The 21,107-nt window shown below is 38.8% G+C and overlaps 1 protein-coding gene across 1 annotated transcript; it reads right to left on the bottom strand.

Annotated features, from left to right (window-relative positions):
• Window positions 1–10,068: 10,068 nt before the first annotated feature.
• On the bottom strand, window positions 10,069–12,485 carry LOC111887960 (uncharacterized). Its single transcript, XM_023884091.1, has 3 exons — window positions 11,618–12,485; window positions 10,906–11,520; window positions 10,069–10,334 (listed from the first exon to the last, which is right to left on the bottom strand). The coding sequence occupies exons 1-3, from the start codon at window positions 12,483–12,485 to the stop codon at window positions 10,069–10,071; spliced, it is 1,749 nt and encodes a 582-aa protein (XP_023739859.1).
• Between the last annotated feature and the right edge of the window lie 8,622 nt (window positions 12,486–21,107).

Raw genomic sequence — 21,107 nt, 5'->3', positions numbered from 1 at the left:
ATTAAAAGATTTGAGTCGTATAATGAATCTGATGCTTAAAAGGGTTCAAAGGGAGTCTATTTACTGAAGAAAATGAGGGGGTGTGTTAACTAAATGCCCTCGTTAACATCAAAAACGAACCTGAAGCAGAAAAGAAAAGTTGCCCACACAGAGAAGAAAACTCGTCGAGTGCACACGTATAACTCGACGAGACCAAGCGAGAATTCACGATTCCTGCCAGTATAGCGATTCAACTCGGTGCGTCTCCATATAAAACTCGGCGAGTTGCTCATTCTTTTTATCTTTAAGTCGATGACTTGATTCAATTCAAGACGGAAATTGGCTATATTATTTTTGAAGACCATATCTAGGATATTCCAAGATGCTTTTTCCTACATATATAGAGCTGTCAACCACACGAGGCGTATGACACCCAAGGCGTGGGTGAGCTGTTCCCATTCCAAAGTCAGCTGAAGATGGAACTTAAAAAGAAGAATATCAACCTCACAATTTCTATCCTAGGGGAGTTTGTTCCAATTCTTTCTTTACTTTTATGTTCTTTATCATGCATAACATGCAATAGGGACATTGCATAAATTAAGTGTGGGGTAGGGGTTGAATACATTAGTTAAATTAGAATCCTAGGTTTACTTTAAATTTTTTTTTTTGCATAAATATTTTTAGGGTTAAATTAGATTTTTTTGGTAAAGCAATTAGGATTCAATGCTAGTATTGTGTTTGATAATTCTATGAGGATCCAAATGTTTAGTTGAGCCAATATACGTTCTAGTGCATCTATGGCCCCCTTTATTCTAGTGAAATCATGGGACAAAAATACAACGTCGCTTAGTTTGAGGGATGCAACATGTTTGGTATCGTGTACTTGAAATGTATCCAGGAAACCTTAAGTAGACATTGCACATAAGACTAATGCCTTTAATCAATAAAGGATGAAGTTAAATCCCCTTGCATAAGCATATGTTTTTCTAGGTTTTTAGTTTGAGTGAAAAAGTGAGTTTGAAAAAAAAATAAAAAAAATTGAAAAAAGAAAAAAAAAGAGTGATGAAATGTTTGAAAGAATCTATAAAGCTATGAAGACAAAGAAGAAATACATTGAAGAAAAGTTGCAAATTATTGAAGATTCAAGTTATCAAGTTATCAAGTCTTTTATTTTATTGTAATTTTTCTTTTCTAGGTTATTTTACCATATGTATGTTTGGGGGTTTAACCAAAAATGACTTGAGGTTAAGAAAGTTTTATGCGGATGGATTCGGAGGGATGCATAAAATGGGCGTTGTTCGGAAAAAGTGGGTGATTGTTTATGAGGATTCTTAGTATTTAGAATTAGGGGGGTCTTTAGGAAAACATTTTAGACACAAATGCATGCGTTGCGGTCTTGGCATAATGGATGGGTTTGATTGGGATTGTCTTATGTGATTCTAGTGTGGTAAAATTCAGTTTTGCTTGGGAGCAAGCAAAAGTCAAGTGTGGGGTATTTTGATATGTGCTTATTTAGTCATAAAAATCATGCATTATCTTAAACTTTATGTTAATTTTATCTCAAATAATGGACAAAAGATGCTTAATTATGTTATAATTTCATTCGCAGTAATAAAGACATGCTCAGAAGAAAAAAAGGAAGCTTAACTAGCGATTGGAAACTTGGAGATTGGATTTTGAAGAAAGAAGGCTTAAATGAAGAGGATTTCGATGAGTTGGACCATCAACTCGATGAGTTGGCTGGAAAATTCTTGATATAAGGATGCCTTTCCGTACACGCATATTTAGTAAAAAACTAGACGAGTTGGAACTAAATTTTGGAATCTGTTAAAAGATCGTTTTTCCCAAAACCCTAATGAATGCTAGAGGCTTTGGACGATTTTCGGAGGCTAGAAAGGTTCTGAGAAGTTTTGGTTTTCGATTTTCAACTAGGAGCTTAAGTTTGAACAGATCAAAGGCATTAAAGTGTCACTTTTCTCTTAATCTTTTTTTTAAACATGTTGATAACATTAGATTTTGATTTTATGATTGCTATTGCTGAAGTTATGGGATAAACTCCATACTTCTGTTTAGATGTAGAGGATCTTATGAATATGGTTTGATTTAGTAGCTTGGATTAATTTGATTTGGTTATTTATCTTGTTAAGCTTGTTAAAAGATCCTTATGTGTAATGATAACTATTTTATGTTAATAACTAAGTTAATTGAGTTACACGAACATCTTCTTGATTGCTCGAATCTTATAGTTTTGTGAAAACAAGATTATATGTCTAGTATTAGTGAACATGAGCCTAGGGTTAACTAGAAAATTATTAAGTTAATGTGTAAGCATGTATGATGAACAACCACATATGAGTTAATTGGATCAACCAATTTAGTTAACTAATATTACATGTCTTACTTGATTCGAACTGAACACTTGGAAACCTTTTAGTTTAATCAACTGGCCACTGTTTGAATTAACTTGTTTGCTAAATGATTAGTAATAGTGAACATGAACCTAATCATATTAGAAATCGATAATAATTGATATATTAATCCATTGCACTTGCCACAAATCAACCATAGAAATAAGTGAATCGAATCTTAACGGAAGTCTCTTTTATCTCATTGAATCTACTTGTCTTTTGCTTCTCCTTTAGTTGTTAATTGTCCTTTGTTTAAGTGTTTAGTAACTGCTTAAGTTTCCAGTCTTGCAAAAGTAGAGAAAACCCCTTTTTAATAATTATTTTATTTAGATAATATTAGTAATATTTTAATTATTTATCTCTCCCTGAGTTCGATACCTTACTTGCCTAAACTATACTGCTAATTGGTGATTGTCGAGGCCAACAAAATAAATACCTTAAATATTATACACTAAAATAGTGTATAGAGGTAAAGGGATCGTATCCACGAAGATTGGTTCAATTTAAATCTCTATGTAAATCACTTGTTAAAGTACTTGTAAAACAAAAGTAAAAGTAAAATAGGGGGTTTAGTTCTTTTTGATTGTTTGACAAAATTAAAACTAGCTAGAATGTAAATATGACAAGTAAACAAGTAAAAGATTTGATTAAATTCAATGAAATGGAATTGCTTGATTTTGGGTACACCACATGGATGACATGGTTGACTTATCATTAGGCTTAATGGAATAACACTTGTGAATTGGTTTAACTTGGCTATAGCAGTTCATAAGCACAAATTACCTCAACTCTTCTTAGATATTAAAATGGCTGGAGGAGCTCTTAACACTTTCCTTAATTAAAGTCACAAAACCAATGAAGCATATAATCTTGTGAAAATCAATTAGCTTTAAGTTCTAAGAGTTACCAAGTCCAAAAGATAATCAAATGCTTACATTATCATTGTGGAGGAAACATTTCCATTGTCTAAATGAAATGAAAACAAACATATAAACCATTTGTTGCTTACTAATTTGAGGGTGCATTAGTTAACCAAGAAATTAGTCAATAATAAATAAGCATTCATCCATCTAAGCTCATGATCAAAGATAAATAAGCACAACAAGATGTTTAACTAGAAAACATTTCCATAAGCTTCAAACACAAGATAATAATAAGTATTCAAAGCAACTAGTCATCCATGGGTAAAACCCTAATCAACCAAATGAAAGTTTAGCCAAGCATGGCCAAAGTAAAAGAAATGCAATATAGTTTAGTGGTACCAAACATTGTTATAGTTGCAAGATGGAAGGAAATTACACTAATCTTCAAAAATCTTCAAATCTTCCAAAGCCTTCTTGAGAGAAAATTGTATGTGTTCTTTAAGTGACAGTCCTCAATAATACCTCCAATCTCCAGCAAAAGGGGCTCATTTCCGGATTCAAAAAGGTGCCAAAAGCCACCCACCAACCTTCCACAAATAGAGTCAACAAGTCAAAACCCGGGTTCACTTCATCACAATTCACGCGGACCGCGTATGGTTCCACGTAGACCGCATGGGTCACGCTGAATGTATGCTTTGGCCCCCAATAAAAATACCATCCATCCCAATCTTCTATTTTATGCTCTAGCCCATTTGTGCAAGTCTTGATAGCCCAATTGTGTTACTCCACGACCTCTAATAATGATCCAATGCTCCTTCAATCTACCGTTGCTCGAATTCTTCTCCAAAGATTAAGTCCAATGCGCTTCTTGCTTATATTGATACCGAGCCCAATTGTACCACCTCAAGTCCATGAACAAATTGCACGCCTCTAAAAGTCCCGCACTCGTTCCAAAACCTCCAATGACAAATAGTCTTCGATAAATCCTGTAAATAAGCTCAAAAGACTGGAAAGCACCCGGTAAAGGAGAAAAATAACAAAATGAGAAAATATGCATGAAGATTAACTAAAATGAGATGGAATATGCTAAAATAAACTATAAAAAGAAGTAAATAAAATGAATCTATCAAATCACCCCAAGCTTAAACCTTACTTGTCCTCAAGTAAGACAAGACTAAAATGAACATGGGACGAACTATCTTAAAAAATAAAAAGAATGGACTTAACCATAGAACTTGTTCAACGTTAGTCAACATGGTCAGAATTGATCTCGCTGTTATCCCACAAGTTTTTTATCCGATGACAATGGGATCATAAACCACAACTAGGACAACTCCTCTAGGTGATTAAGGAGGGATGGTCAGTCGCAGCCCCAATGGAACATACATACAATGAAGGACATCTGTAGTAGGGAGAAAGCAGTTGGATGGGCTCGGGTGGAGCTCTTCTCTAAGTGTACTCTCTGATCTCACGTCTTCCGGTTTCTCTCATGTGTAATTGGGTTTAATCGCTTGGGCACCGTTGTAGGAATCGATTCACTTAGTGTTGGCCCAAACCTCCCGTAGCATCCGACTCGACAGTCTCCCTAACATCACCAATTCGCGAAAAACAACTCGATTTATATGCAATAAAACATACCTAAATAAATGAATATCAAACTTCGGGCGACCAAAATGTTGGAAAATTTGTTCAATATTTGAACCGGTCACCCATTTAAGACAGCTGTAGCTGGAAATTTGCTTGCCATTATATATATATATATATATATATATATATATATATATATATATATATATATATAACTAGAAAATTTGGCTCCCAAGAGTACGTAAGTGGAACCGAGAGGGTAATAATATAATCCGAATGGTTTAAGTGTGAAAATGACAATGTGTGGAGCATAAAGATGTAAGCTCCTTTTCAAACTTATGATTTTCCAATTATAAAGAAAATACCCTAATGTGGGCTAAAAGACTCTCTAAAATCCTAAAAAAATCCGTGAAAAAGATATGGTGATGTAAAGAGACCGAATATGGATTCTACTCGAGGACAAGCACGGGTGCTTCATCCTAACGGTTCAAACATGATCAAGTGTGATCCTCTCGGCGGTAGTGACTGCAAGGCTAAGACATCCATTGCTATAGTATATCCTACAGTTGTTTGTATTGCATGCATAATTCTTCATGAAAACTACCTGGCCATGATCATTTACCCCTTTAAGCTATCAACATCTGATCTCAAGTATGAAATCCCAAACTGCAGCTAGTGGTCCCGGTTCGATGGGTGAGCTAGCAACAAGATCCTGGACCAATAATGATACAATAACTATGAACATGTTCCATGGCATCCAAGGGAGGTGATAATAAATAGACAACAAAAATGCATGAATGAGAATGCCGTAAACTAAATGCCATGCAAAAAATAAAAAGGGAAAAAGAAGAAAATAAAATCTTTTTTTTGGAGTTTTATAAAAAAAATATGAATGCTATTTAGACTAAAATGCTATGCAACCTGATTAAAATGCATGTTAAATTAAAAAGAAAAGGGAATGTCCCACCCCAAGCTTAGAAATAAGCATTGTCCTCAATGCTTGGGGCGAGGCAAAGGTACCTAAACGGGGGGATCGGGAGGAGGGTATGGGTATTGGGGGTAGGGGTAGGGGTAAGGTGGAGGGGGATAAGGGTGGGTGGGTGGAGGGTATGGATAGGGAGGTGGAAGTGGGACGTTCTCGAAATGGTTTTAGGATTGGTGCCACCCCCACATATGGTGCATTTTTTGGTGCATGATTTGGTTTGATACACAAAGAGCCTCAAACTGCTCCGCAAAATTAGGGGGAAGCAGGTAGTATCCGGGAGGTGCGTGGGGCTGGGCGTGCTGTGGACCATGGATGGGCTCATCGTCGGGCTCGTCATCCATGTGCATCACGTCATCATATTGATCCTAGAGAACATCCTCACTGACTGACTGAGTGATGCTCCTTGCGAGTCTCCACTGAGTGCGATCGTGGAAGGTGAAGTTGGTGACTCGAGGGTCAGGAAGAACAAGATATCCAACTCCTTGAGGACAATACCATGTGAAACTGTTCCTGTTCCTTCGGTGGATGTGGTGCGTGTTTATGAGAGCGCGCTCATCCAAAATATTTTTATTGTCAACAGGATGGTATTCGTCTGGGAGCTCGATGTCAAGACCGCGAGGCAAAAGGGTGACAAATCCCCCAATGCAAATATCACCGGACGTTTTGGTTCTCATGAGTGCGCATTTATGGAAAAAGAATGAAGCAAAGTCTGGGATCGGTGGGTTGTCACGTCGTGTCATGCACCAAAGGAAGAAAAGCTCATTTTTTGTGACCTGACCGACTTCTTTTTGGGCAAAGACAATGCACACCAAAATGTGATGGGCAATGCGGAGGCACAGGTGAATGATGGAGGTTGCTTTATCCCGACCGGCACATGAAAAGATACCCCTGATGATTTCCGTCCAAAACGTCTCGTGGTTGAACTCGGCAAGAAAAACATTGAAAACCATGGATGTGTTCGAGGAAGGTAAGCCCAAGATGTCGTTTATTGTTGCAAAATCAATATAACTTCGGTCCCCCAGAAGTTGGAATGCAACTTTTCTCTTTTCGATATCGAACCCGCAACCAAGAAGAAACTCTCTAGTAGAGAGCTCGTAAGTGTGTGCCATGAGATTGAGAAGGTTCTCCTACCCGATGTTACAGAATAATTGGGTGACCCCCTCAAGAACCCCTAATGAGATAAGCATGGGTTTGCACACAAACTTGGTGGATGAAACCTTTCTAGGTAGGCTTTTGATGTAGTTTTCGGCCGCCTTGGTATCCCAAAATCTTGGAATGTTGGGTGCATCATTTTGATTTCTAGTTGGGGCTTTGCCTCGGGTGGTAGCCAGACGCTTCCTAGATGTGGACATGGTCTACCTGCACGAAAAATAACCACTACACGAACCACAATTCCAACAAATGATATGTCAATCCAAATCACCAACCGAGTCCCTATGGACTTCTAAAGCAGTTCAACAATCAAAGTAAGAAATAATTCCTAGACTGATTTGATGCAAATGAATTGTTGTTCTGAGACATGCATATTGTTCAATTAAAAGAAAGGAAAGAAACTACCTGTTTTTGTCGAAAGTTCAAAATTTTCGCGTGAAAATTCGGGATTCGAAAATCTTGCAACTCTCCACCCCAAGCTTAAAGCTTTGTTCAATATCCCTTCAGAAGCAATTTACTGCGAAAACCCGAGAAATCCGACAACAACTTGAAATTCCGGTGAAATTTTCCGGCGAGCATTGAGAGATATTTTTAGTGGGGTTTGTAGCTTTGTCCAAGAGGAGCACAATGGTGGTTTCGGAATCGTGAGAGGTTGCTGGAGTTGGCTGGAAAACAGCCGAAAAGTGGCGGTTGAGTGGTTGTGGCGCCCGGAATTCCGGCCACAGATCGGGCCGGATTTTTGGTGGGGTTTGTAGAGCTCGGAAATTGGTGAAGAATGGTGGTGGTCTTACGAAATTTCGACCTATGGTTTGACGGGAAACTGAGTTTTAGTGTTGGAGATGGAGGTGCTCTAATGGAGGTTAAGGGAAAGGAAGAAGAAGAAGTCAGAAGGAATAAGGGCCGGATGGAGTGTTAGAGGGTTTAAGTTGCGGTCAAACCTGGTCAAAAGTGGGTCAACGCTGGTGAACAACTCACACGGACGCGGACGTGGGTACACGCGGTCTGTGTGAATTACCCTGAAGCTATTCTGCCTTGTGTTATGTATACGCGGTCACACACGGAGATAGTATGCGGTCCATTTTAATAAACCACGCGGACGGACTTGCGAGTACACGCGGTCCGCGTGAATAGGCCTGGAATTCTTTTGTTTTCTGATGATGGACGCGGACACCTGAGTTGACCACACACGGACCATTTGTTTATAAATGCGGACATGCCCTCGAGTACACGTGGTCTGCGTGAATTCTATTGCAATTTTTCTCAATTTTTGCTCTTTGACCAATATGAACATCGGGCCTTAAAATCCAATACTCTTTTACTGCAAGAACGAAGAAGAAGAAATGTTAAATGCAAAAAGGACCTATCTACGACATTTATTTGGAACTAGAAAAGATGAAAACTTTAAGTGTTCCAAAAATGCCCTTCTTTAACGTCTTTGGCGAGACGTGCTTCCCTTTCGATTTCAGTACACCGAGGCATCCAATTGGATGACATCTAGGACATTTGTGTTTAAAACCTTCATAGAAAGGTTTCAAACGATGCCCATTGACTTTAAAGATTTGCCCCATTTCTTCACTTTGGATCTCAACCGCTCCGTGCTCAAAGACTTTTAACACAACAAACGAACCTATCCATCTTGACCTCAACTTTCCAGGAAATAATTTCAATCGCGAATGGGAAAGCAAAACCCTATTCCCCGGCTCGAAATGCTTGCGGGTAATGGACTTGTCATGAAAAAACTTTGTTCTCTCCTTGTTAATTCTTGAGTTTTCATAGGAGTCATTTCTCAACTCCTCCAACTCTTGAAGTTGAAGCTTCCATTGCCTTCCCGCCTCATCAATATTGAAGTTGCATTGCTTGACCGCCCAGAATGCACGGTGTTCCAATTACACGGGGAGGTGGCATGGTTTTCCAAAAACCACCCTAAATGGAGACATTACTATCGGGTTTTTGTACGCGGTCCGATAGGCCCACAAGACATCATCCAGCCTCGATCTCCAATCTTTCCTTGAGGGATTTACCGTTTTATCAAGAATACTCTTCACCTCGCGATTCGAAACTTCTGCTTGACCGTTCGTTTGAGAGTGGTAGGTGGTAGAGACACGATGGGTCACGTTGTACTTTTTTTTAGCAAGGCCTCCATTATCTTATTGCAAAAATGCATCTCTCGATCACTAATCAAAGACCTAGGCACACCAAACCTCACAAAAATATTAGATTTCAAAAACTCGATAACCGTTTTGGCATCGTCCGATCGTGTAGCTTTGGCTTCAACCCACTTAGAAACATAGTCAACCGCGAGCAAGATGTAAACGTTGCCAAACGAAACGGGGATTGAGCCCATGAAATCAATCCCACATACGTGAAAAACTTCACAAACAAGGATGGGATTTTATGGCATTTGATTCTTTTGTGAAATGTTCCCCGTCCTTTGGCATCGTTCAAAATTTTGCAAAACAAGTAACAATCGCGTGACATGGTTGGCCAAAATAGTTCACACTCAAGGACCTTCCTCAAGGTTCGGCTAGGTACGAAGTGTCCCCCACAAGCAAAGTCATGACAAAATTGTAGAATGGATTGATGTTTCCACAAATAAGGCTCATCCGATTTGATCATGACAATGTTTCCACAAATAAGGCTCATCCCACACATAATATTTTGCATCACTTTTCAACTTGTCTTTTTGAGCATGTGTGAATGTGTCGGGATACCTTTTTGTGACCAAAAAGTTAACGATATCGACATACCAACGAAAATATTGGGTAAGGGAAAAGAGATGCTCATCCGGAAACTCGTCCCGCAAAGGGAGAAGAGTTTCATTTGAAGTGATCTGGCTTAGGTGATAGGCAACAAGATTCTCACATCCACTCTTGTCCCGGATTTCCAAATCAAATTCTTGTAACAATAAAATCCACCGGATGAGTCTAGGCTTTTCATCTTTCTTCGTCGTCAAGTACTTAAGAGCTGCGTGATTTGAATACACAATGACCTTGTTACTAAGTAGATATTGTCAAAATTTATTCAAGGAAAACAATATGGTCAATAGCTCCTTCTCCATAGTAGAGTAGTTTCTTTGAGCATTTTCTAGTGTCCTCTATGCATAGTATATCACATGGGAGGCTCGTCCATTCTTTTGACCCAAAACGACGTCTATTGCATAGTTGCTTGCATCATACATGATCTTAAAGGGGAGATCCCAATTTGGTGCTTGCATGATGGGGGAAGATGTAAGCAACTCTTTGAGATTATCGAAAGCTTCTTTGCACGCCTCATTGAACTCGAAATGAACATCCTTTTGCAAGAGTTGGCACATTGGTCTTGTTATCTTCGAAAAATCTTTGATGAATCTCCGGTAGAAACCTGCATGGCCCAAAAAAGAACGAACTTTCCAAACACAAGTCGGGTAAGGTAAGCTTTGGATAACATATATCTTGGCCTTATCTACCTCAATTCCTTTATTTGATACAATGTGACCCAAAATAAGACCTTGACTCACCATAAAATGACATTTTTCAAAGTTTAAAACCCAATTTGTTGCAATACATCTTTCCAAAATTTTGGTGAGATTGGTCAAACACTCTTGAAAGGAGTTGCCATAAACCGTGAAATCATCCATGAAAACTTCAATTATATTTTCAACATATTCCAAAAAGATACTACCCATACAATGTTGGAAAGTAGCCAGGGCGTTACATAATCCGAATGGCATTATCCGGTATGCAAAAGTGCCAAATGGAAATGTAAATGTTGTCTTTTCTTGGTCTTCCAGTGTCACCGGGATTTGGTGAAAACTGGGATTTCTCGGCCAACCATTCTAACATTTGGTCAATGAAAGGTAATGGAAAGTGATCTTTTCTTGTGTTTGCATTGAGTTTTCGGTAGTTAATACATACTCTCCACCCGTTTTTCACATGGGCGGGGACCATCATACCTTTGTTGTTCTCGACCACCGTGATCCCCATCTTCTTCGGCACGACTTGAACCGGGATCACCCATTTTCTATCTGAGATTGGATAGATCATTCCTGCATCTAAGAGCTTGAAAATCTCTTTCTTGACCACTTCCATCATTGGCGGATTCAACCTTCTTTGCGCGTCTCTACTTGGCTTGCATTCATCCTCTATTAAGATCTTGTGCCTACAAGTGGAGGGGATCAACGAATTGATATCCGCAATCGTCCATCCCATGGCTTCTTTATGCTCCTTCAACACCTTAAGGAGTTGCTCTTCTTTAGATTTGGTTAAGTGACTTGAAATGATAACCGGAAGAGTCTCGTTGTTTCCTAAGTACGCATACTTCAAATGTTCAGGAAGGACCTTTAATTCTAATTCCCGCGGTTGAACAAGGGAGGGTGGCAATCTTGTGTGAGTTTGAGGTAATTCAATTTTCTTCACACTAAATTTCTTCTTGGTCTCCAAATGGTTAACCAATCTTTCAACTTCGGGGTCTAGTGAGTAGAGCTTCAACTTCTTGGCTAATTTTCCACAATCGAACCCTTTGCTCAAAACCATATCTAACATGTCACCATTAGAAAACTCGAACAAATCTTTGGTTAATGGTTCAATAACATCAAAAAAAACACAAGGATGAAACATCACTAGGATATCTCATAGCATCATAAATGTTAAAACTTATTGTTTCACCATGAAACTCCATTGTTAAGCTTCCCACATACACATCAATCTTTGTTCTAGCCGTCTTCAAAAATGGTCTCCCAAGTAAAATTATACTTGACTTTGAGGACACTTGTTCATCTAGATCAATCACATAGAAATCCTCCAGGAAGACCAATTGGTTTACTTGCACTAAGACGTCTTCCAAAACACCTCTAGGAAAGACACTTGATTTATCCGCAATAGAGATTATGACACTAGTTTCTCTTAAAGGTCCAACATTCAATGATTCATACACCAAATAGGGCATGACATTAATAGAAGCACCAAGGTCAAGCGTGACACTACTAAAAGTGACATCTCCTATCTTGCAAGGAACCGTAAACATTCTCGGATCTTTGCACTTGGGTGGAAGCTTCCTTTGTAAAACCATGGATGCATTTTCGTTCATTGAGATTTTCTCATTTCCTTTCAACTTTCTCTTGTTGGTGCAAAGCTCCTTCAAGAATTTTGCATATCTTGGAATTTGTTTGATTGCATCAAGTAAAGGAATGTTTACTTCCACCTTTCGGAAGGTGTCCAAAATCTCTTTCTCCTCCATTTTCTTCTTCGAAGTTGTAAGTCGGGAAAGGAATGGCGGTTGAGTGGCTATTGGAGTCACTAGAGGGGTTATCTTCTTTGGGAGTCCGGCTTGTGCATCATTCTTAACTATAGATTCTTCAATGGGAATGACTTTTATTTCTTCCTCTTCATCCCTTGGCTTCTTCTTTGAACTACTTTCCCCGGTTTGTTTGCCACTTCTCAAGGTCACCACATTGACATTTGGGTTCTTTTCTGTTTGAGAAGGGAGTTTACCACGAGACTCCAAATTGCTTATGGATGTGACTATATCTCCCATTAGTGCTTCAAGGTTGGAGATACTAGTCCTTGTCTCTTTTTGGAATTGTTGGGTACTAGTGGCTAGGGATTTGACAATGTCTTCAAGGGACATTCCAGAGCCACTTGGTTGGGATTGAGGAGGTGGTTGGTGATGTGGAGGGTGCGGTTTGGGTTGATAGTGTGTTTGTGGATGTTGTTAATGAGGTTGTGGTGGTGGATAAGAGGGTCTAACGAATGCATTTTGAGGCAATGGTCTTGGGTTGTAGCTCATGTTGGGATTTGGCTTCCAACTTGAATTGTAAGCATTTTGGTAACCGGATGGTTTGTTGTGGTAATTTTGGAACTCTCCCGTGGCATTTATATGTTCCGCATCTTCTTGAAGAATGGGTCACATATCCGTAGGATGTCCCATTGTTGCACATATCCCACAAACCGTCACTTGTGGAGTTTTTCCCATGGCTAGCTTTTGGACAACAGAGGTTAAATCTTTGATTTTAGACTCAAGATTTGATGATCCCATTTCATTGACTTTGTGTTGTGTGTCTCTTTTCATATCTTGGCGCGGACCAAAATGTTGAGAATTCGTGGCTATGGTGTTGAAAATTTGTCTTGTTTGTTATGGGGTTTTACTAAAGACATCACCACCACTTGAGGCATCAACTAGTCTTCTCTCCATTGGCAACAATCCCTCATAGAAGTGTTGAATGAGGAGTTGTTCCGAAATTTGGTGTTGTGGGCAACTATAACACAAGTTGTTGAACCTTTCCTAATAATCATGAAAAGTCTCATTTTGACCTTGGCGGGTGCCACAAATCTCATTTCTAAGACTTGAGACTCTTGAAGCGGGATAGAACTTATCAATAAAATCTCTTGCCATGTCGGTCCATGAGTTGATTGACCCCGGGGGAAGATAGAAGAACTAATCCTTTGCTCTATCAACCAATGAAAAGGGGAATGCCCTTAGCTTGATTTGGTCATTGGTTGACCCCTGTGGCTGATGGGTTTTGGTCCTAAGAACATCCTATGTGCTCACACAAACCCTAATGCTTGGATCTAGGTTTCTCTATTGTACATGCAAGTATCCAAGACTATAAACCCTAATTCTAGCACATTAGAATCGATATTAACATATAATTAGGTTTAAGATGTTACCTTGATTGTTATGTATTAATAACAATCCCAATTCCTCCTTGAATTGACTTTGGAAGGCTTAGAGTCACAAGTGTCACTCCTCTAATGGCTCACAAACACCATAAGCAAGAGGATGAGGAGGAGAGAGGATGGAGGCTACCAAAACTCGTGTGAAACCCTAGCAAGAAGCTTAGCCACGTTTTTGGTCCTTAAGGGATCTATATATAGTGAGGCAATTAGGGTTATCTAACAAGGAAACCCTAAATTGGTTGCTTAAGCCCTAAGCAACCCATGGAGCCCTTTCCATAAGGCCTTGGACGATTTCATATGGGCTTCCCCCATAGAATTCGTCAACCTTATAATAAAAGGCAATCCATGGCCCAAATTGCAATTATCTTATAATTACAACTCCAGTCCCTTAAGTTTAATTAATCTCTTTTAGTTACAAAACTAATTACCAATTAATTATTGACTAATATTAATTAAACAATATGATTTCTTCTTTAATATATTATTCCCATAATATATTAATAAATCATATTTAATCCTTTCTCTCCATAATTCATCCTATCAAGTTGCTTTGGTGAAGGCAACCCAAAAGGACCATGCACCATCGGGTCAAGTACATACCAAAATACTTATGGACTTAGACACTAATCCAACAGTGGCTTCATGCTAGTGCAAATAATGTGGAACATTTTCAAATGCTTATGTGGGTCTTCATTCTCCAATCCATGAAAAGTTGGGAGGTGATGGACTAAACTTACCTTCAATTCCGAACCTCCTTCCAAAACCGGGTAATTGATACCAGTTAGAATTTGTTCCTAAAAACAAAACATGATAAAACAATGTTTACCAAAGCATTTCATAAAAGAAATGTATTTTCATTATATAATCAAAACTCGGGGTGTCATGTTCCGATACAGACCAATAAGCATAAACGATAACATTACAAGTCATTAAACAAATATATACATATACAGACTTGTAAACAAAACAACTTGATGGTTCATCTATCTTATGCCCTCGCGCCACTTCCTGTAATACAAATAAAACTGAGTGGGTCAGGCTTGGGAGCCTGGTGAGCATATAGGGTTTTCAACCCACAATAAGTAATTATATTTAATTTCCACCAACCAACAATAACCCAATTACCCATTCCCGTTATTCTCACTTTATGTCCCTAAAAGAACTAACATAAGGGACCTAGTCTAAGAATATTTCATCGGGGCGACAACACATGCTTCGGGGGTTCCTCAACAATATAAGTCAAATAAGGCAACCATGAGGGGGATGGAGTACAACGAATGAACACCCAAGTTCATTAACACCTACAGGTGGCGAACCTGCTAGCGTTCCACAAGATTGTCTAGAAAAGTCTATGGTCGTCATCTAAACTCCGCTAGATGACTAATCAAACAACAACGAGGCCTCTCATCTGTTTATTACACACCAATTGTCTACCCATGTTCTACCCAACATATTAGTAGATAAAAATATACATTTTTATACATAGTTTAAAAAACCTGCATAGCATGCTTTAATCAATACATATTCCACATAACAGATGAGGCACACACACATAACACGTATTTCATTGAAAACAAATCAGATCCATGAGATAGAAGAGAGTGAATATACATTCACACAAATAACAAAAAATATACACATAACACGTATTTCGTAGAAAATACTTTATAATTATGCGTTAGAAGAAAGTAACCACACACTCACGCATATAAACAACAATATACTTAATACACTCAAACCATACTTGTATTATTATCGTGTTTATGAAAGGTAGTATACACTCACTTGATCAGAAGATGATCGGACAGCACTACGACTTGCAGAAGTAGTAATACTCAGCAGATCTGGAAGATCTCTACAAAAATCGAACTTCTCGCGGGCAGAGCTTCGGCTCGGGAACCGCACTTCTCGGGACCTTCGGGATCCCGGGACTTGCTTCGGGGCTCGAGAATAATACCGGGGCTTCGGGGTATTTCTGGCATGCAAATCGATGCAAAACGGGAGAGAGAAGAGAGAAAAATAGCAATTGAGTCGGCTGCCCTCGCATCCTATTTATAGGAGGCTGGAGCCTCGGAGTACGCGGGGTGTACAGCAGTACGCGGTGCGTACTGCTCCAAAATCGTCACTGCTTACGTATCCGAAGTGCTCGAGTGTGAGTGTCGACATACCTCGGTGTACACGGGGCGTAGGCTAGTACGCGGGGCGTACTTCGGATGAGTCCGATGACTCGTCTTCGGATAATACCAGGATTTAATAATTAAATTTAATTATTAATTATTTAATAAACTTCGAAAATTCATATCTTCTTCATACAGACTCCGTTTTGGACGTTCTTTATATCCACGCGAAGGTGAGACTACGCTCTACAACTTTCGTTTAGACTTCGTCAGCTAATTTTAAATTTATTTTTATTATTTATTTTTAATAGGCCGGGACAGAAAAACTTCGTTATAAATTCATAACTTCTTCGTTTGACGTCCTTTCTCTCCTAACTTTTTATCGCTTCGATACCAACAACGAGACCTTCGATCCTCGTTTAGATTGCTTCGGCTAAAAACCGCTCGATCTCAAATCGAGTATTTCAGACTGCATACCGCTAAGCCGAAACTTCGATAAATCATAACTTCCTCATACGAAGTCAGATTTGGGCGTTCTATATATATTCGGAAACCTCGTTTCAACTACTACAACATATCTAAAGATATCAAGTTTATTTGACACTTTAATTTTGACGCTTATTTTTATTCTTAATTAATCAAACCACATAATTAAGCAATTAAGCACAAAACACATAATACTCAAATAATACACTCTTATTATTTCAAAACGGGTTACAAAGGTTAACCTAGACTATTACATTGCTAAAAATGGCAAGCTCGGAAACACAGGCGTTACATGTAACATCAGTTTCCATCATTTGCCTTAAAGTTCTTTCAGGAGCTTCTCCTCCGTCCGCCATTACAATTGGTTCAATAATGCGTGGATTTTGTTGTAGAGTTGGTGTTTTGGGAATTTCTTGGCGAGGGTCGGGACTAGAATCGGGTTCCGTATCACTTGACGAAGCGGGTTCAACCTTCGGATCCTCGTGAGGATTACAAGTTTGACCACGTTCAATTCGCTTTTCCTTCACCAAACGCCTTGCTTCTCTTTCAATTTCTGGGCTGTAAATCAAGTCACTTGTACGATGAGATCTGGGCATAGAGAAACAAATTGATTAAAAATAAACCAATCCCCGACAACGACGCCACAATTTGGTGGTTGTCGAGGCCAACAAAATAAATACCCTAAATATTACAAACTAAAATAGTGTATAGTGGTAAAGGGATTGCATCCACGGAGATTGGTTCAATTTAAATCTCTATGTAAATCACTTGTTCAAGTACTTGTAAAACAAAAGTAAAAGTCAAAGGGGGGGGGGTTAGTTCTTTTTGATTGTTTGACAAAATTAAAAATAGATAGAATGTAAATATGACAAGTAAACAAGTAAAAGATTTGATTAAATTCAATGAAGTGAAATTGGTTGATTTTATGTACACCACATGGATGATATCGTTGACTTATCATTAGACTTAATGGAATAACATTTGTGAATTGGTTTAACTTGGCTATAGCAATTCATAAGCACAAATTACCTTAACTCTTCTTAGATATTAAAATGGCTAGAGGAGCTCTTAACATATTTCCTTAATTAAAGTCACAAAATCAATGAAGCATATAATCTTGTGAAATCAATTAGATTTAAGCTCTAAGAGTTACCAAGTAGAAAAGATAATCAAATTCTTACATTATCATTATGGAGGAAACATTTCCATGGTCTAAATTAAATGAAAACAAACATATAAACCATTTGTTTCTTACTAATTTGAGGGTCCATTACTTAACCAAGACATTAGTCAACAAAAAATAAGCATTCATTCATCTAAGCTCATGATCAAAGATAAATAAACACAACAAGATGTTTAACTAAAAAACATTTTCATAAGCTTCAAACACAAGATAATAGTAAGTCTTCAAAGCAACTAGTCATCCATAGGTAAAACCCTAATCAACCAAATGAAAGTTTAGCCAAGCATGGCCAAAGTAAAAGAAATTCAATATAGTTTAGTGGTACCAAACATTGTTCTAGTTGCAATATGGAAGGAAATTACACTAATCTTCAAAAATCTTCAAATCTTCCAAAACCTTCTTGAGAGAAAATTGTATGTGTTCTTCAACTGATAGCCCTCAATAATACCTCCAATCTCCAGCAAAAAGGGGCTCATTTCTGGATTCAAAAAGGTGCCAAAAGCCACCCACCAACCTTCCACAAATAGAGGCAACAAGTCAAAACCAGGGTTCACTTCATCACAATTCACGTGGACTGCGTATGGGTCCATGCGGACCGTATGGGTCACGCTGAATTAAGGATGAGCGTGGGACGGAACCGGTACCAACAGGTGCCGTTCCCGATTTCCCAAATACCGAATTTGATCGAAAATTAATCCAGAGTACCGAACCGAATTAACAACCCCGGTACTGGTACCGAGAATGGTACTGATACTCGGTACTAGTACTGGTACCGGCGGTACTGATTCCCGAATTTCATGTATTTGGAGTACCAAGAACCGTCCTGTATTTTTATATTCGGTACGGTTCGGTACCGGTTCCTGTATGGTACCGGTACGGGATCGGGATTTGGGACAAACTGCTCATCCCTATGTTGAATGTATGCTTTGGCCCAATACAAATACCATCCAGCCCAATCTTCTATTTTATGATCTAGCCCATTTGTGCAAGTCTTGATAGCCCAATTGTGTTACTCCACAGACTCTAATAATGATCCAACTCTCCTTCAATCTACCGTAGCTCGAACTCTTGTCCAAAGTTTAAGTCTAATGCGCTTCTTGCTTATATTGACACCGATCCCAATTGTACCACCTCAAGTCCACGAACAAATTGCACGCCTCCGAAAGTTCCGCACTCCTTCCAAAACCTCAAATAACAAATAGTCTTCGATAAATACTGCAAATAAGCTCAAAAGATTGGAAAGCACCCCGTAAAGGAGAAAAATAACAAAAAGAGAAAATATGCATGAAGATTAACTAAAATGAGATGGAATGTGCTAAAATAAACTATAAAAAGAAGTAAATAAAATGAAACTATCACTAATCAATAGGTACACTGCCTTTTGTGTGTTTTACTTTGTGTTTTAGTTAGTATGATTAAAACTAGTACAATCTACACGTATCAAGTGTCGATGTCCTACTTGGTATGTGTAGTGTCGAAGTATAGCACTTCGCTATGTAGGTATTTCGTAAAGCACCGTTAGATGTTGAAGCTTAATGTCTAGTCCTTACATACTTTTTGTAAGTTTATCACCCTATAAATAGCGTTAGTATAGAAGTAAAGAGTAGCTTTTGGGCACTTTGTTCACTTTCTCTCTCTTGGCGTGTATACTCCTTTAGACTAATCAACGAGCCAAACAGAACTTATTTACGATTGTGTTCTTAATGCTTTCTATTCTTAATTTTGTTCTTTAAACTCGAATCAAACACACTACAAACCTTGATCCAAAAAACACGACCATGCCAAAAACACATGGCCATGCTATAAACACATGTGAAAAAGGCATGACCGTGCAAAAAAAACGCATGGTGTTATGGTAATCACCGTCACAAGTTAATTGTAGAACTAAATTGGATGAAATCGCAATTTTACAGTCGAAGACGGTTTTGGGAGCAAGTTTATGGATTTTGGGCGATTTTAGGGGATTTCTTGGAGCTTTTGAGAAGACCAAATCATTGCAAACATTTTCTAGTTCCATTTGTAAGAATTAAACACTTCTATTTCCATATTTTTATTGGTTGATTTGTTCTTAGCCATGTGTGGCTAAGAAACCCTATTTTGGGACATTACAAGTTGGTATTAGAGCCTTGGTTTGATGGATTCTGGCACACTCTATGGTGTGTTTAAACTCAAACTGAGAAATTGGTAATCTTTTTGAAAGATTTTTTTTTCTAAAAAGACTTTTACAATGAAAAGGGCGAGATTCGTGCAATCAACTGAGCTCAAGTAAGTGATTTCCAGAATACCCATACATGTTGTTATGTTATACGTTTTGTATGCTAGAAGGTAGCATAAGGATATGTTTAGGGTTGCATGCTAGAATGCATATTAGGAGAGATGCCTATTATGAAGGATGCATGTGGATGTTTTATGGCCTAAAGAGTTTTTACTACTCGAATGTTGCTTACTTTGTGTTTCATAGGACTCATGTTGATGTGAGTTAACTATTAAATGAATATGTTAAGTTAAATGTTGCGAAGGTTAAATAATTTTGGAGTGATTTATTTGGCGCTATTGCACAAATCTTGTCTGATAACCGTTTTAGGGTTAAGTCTTTTAGTCGAATGATTATTTACGCTTTGTTTCATGTAATTGTATTCATGAAGTAGTAAGCTGACATTAGTAGGATTTTTTCAGCAGCTGATGGTAGGGTGAGGTGGGAATCCTATGAGAGCCTAGGAAGTGCTTTAATGAGAATGGAGCGTTGTTGGTAGGTTTTAGGAGTATCTTTATAAGGAGGTGACTTAGAGGATTCAGGAAGATTCTTAGTATGGATAGGTGTGGGCCCGTACTACTGAAAGCACAGGATCCATACATGAATCAAGGAAAATCGTGAGGATTCTAAGAACCTTTAGGATGAGAAATTCTTCGGGAATGTTCTTATTATTTGTATGGTTTCTTTTAGGAATGGTGACGAGCAATCATGGAGGAGGTTCTGGTTTAGGTTTAGGCTCTGGCGCAGAGTCGATTGATGAGAGGATTTGTAAGTTTCAATACGTTCGAGATCACTCGCGGTATTTTGCATGCGACTCATGTGAAGTGTGGTACCATCAAGGAGGGGATTATAGAGCTGCTGGATGCGACTCATGTGAAGTCAACCTCCTGACTGACTCTACTCGCCGAGTCAACACGATGACTCGTCGAGTCCCCATGCTCAGAACTTCCCCAATCCGCGACTCAACTCGCCGAGTCACCCCGAGACTCGCCGAGTCTCACAACTCTGAGTCCCCTCGCATCCAACTCACCGAGTCCTCCCTTGACTCACCGATTCACGGCTCAACCAGAAGAAGGTTAGGACCTCACGACCAGACTCGCTGAGTCCAAGAGCAGACTCGCCGAGTCCAAGGCTATCTTCAACCAACTCGCCGAGTTGTTCTTCCAACTCGTCGAGTTCCTGCCCATCTTCAAGCAACTCGCCGAGTACACCCTTGTGACTCGCCGAGTACCCTTAGGTCTTAATCCATACAGAGGTTTTCCAGGACATGCAGATGATCCAAACCATAGATCTACCCTTCTACATGTTGGATTAGTGTCTAAGTCCATAACTATTTTCGTATGTACTTGATCCGATGGTGCATGGTCCTTTTGGGTTGCCTTCACCAAAGCAACTTGATAGGATGAATTATGGAGAGAAAGGATTAAATATGATTTATTA

Source organism: Lactuca sativa, chromosome 5, assembly GCF_002870075.4.
Source record: "Lactuca sativa cultivar Salinas chromosome 5, Lsat_Salinas_v11, whole genome shotgun sequence".
In the NCBI taxonomy this organism is placed as follows: Eukaryota; Viridiplantae; Streptophyta; class Magnoliopsida; order Asterales; family Asteraceae; genus Lactuca; species Lactuca sativa.
This window is presented reverse-complemented; position numbering and strand designations above follow the sequence as displayed.

What these genes read in the sequence shown, in the direction of transcription:
- LOC111887960 (XM_023884091.1), bottom strand. Translation starts at nt 12,485, where the DNA reads ATGGGAGATATAGTCACATCCATAAGCAATTTGGAGTCTCGTGGTAAA. An exon ending in CTTAACAATGGAGTTTCATG is followed by an intron (nt 11,521 to 11,617) that starts GTGAAACAATAA and finishes CATTAACCAAAG; the next exon opens with ATTTGTTCGAGTTTTCTAAT. An exon ending in GGTGGTCGAGAACAACAAAG is followed by an intron (nt 10,335 to 10,905) that starts GTATGATGGTCC and finishes TGGGCCATGCAG; the next exon opens with GTTTCTACCGGAGATTCATC.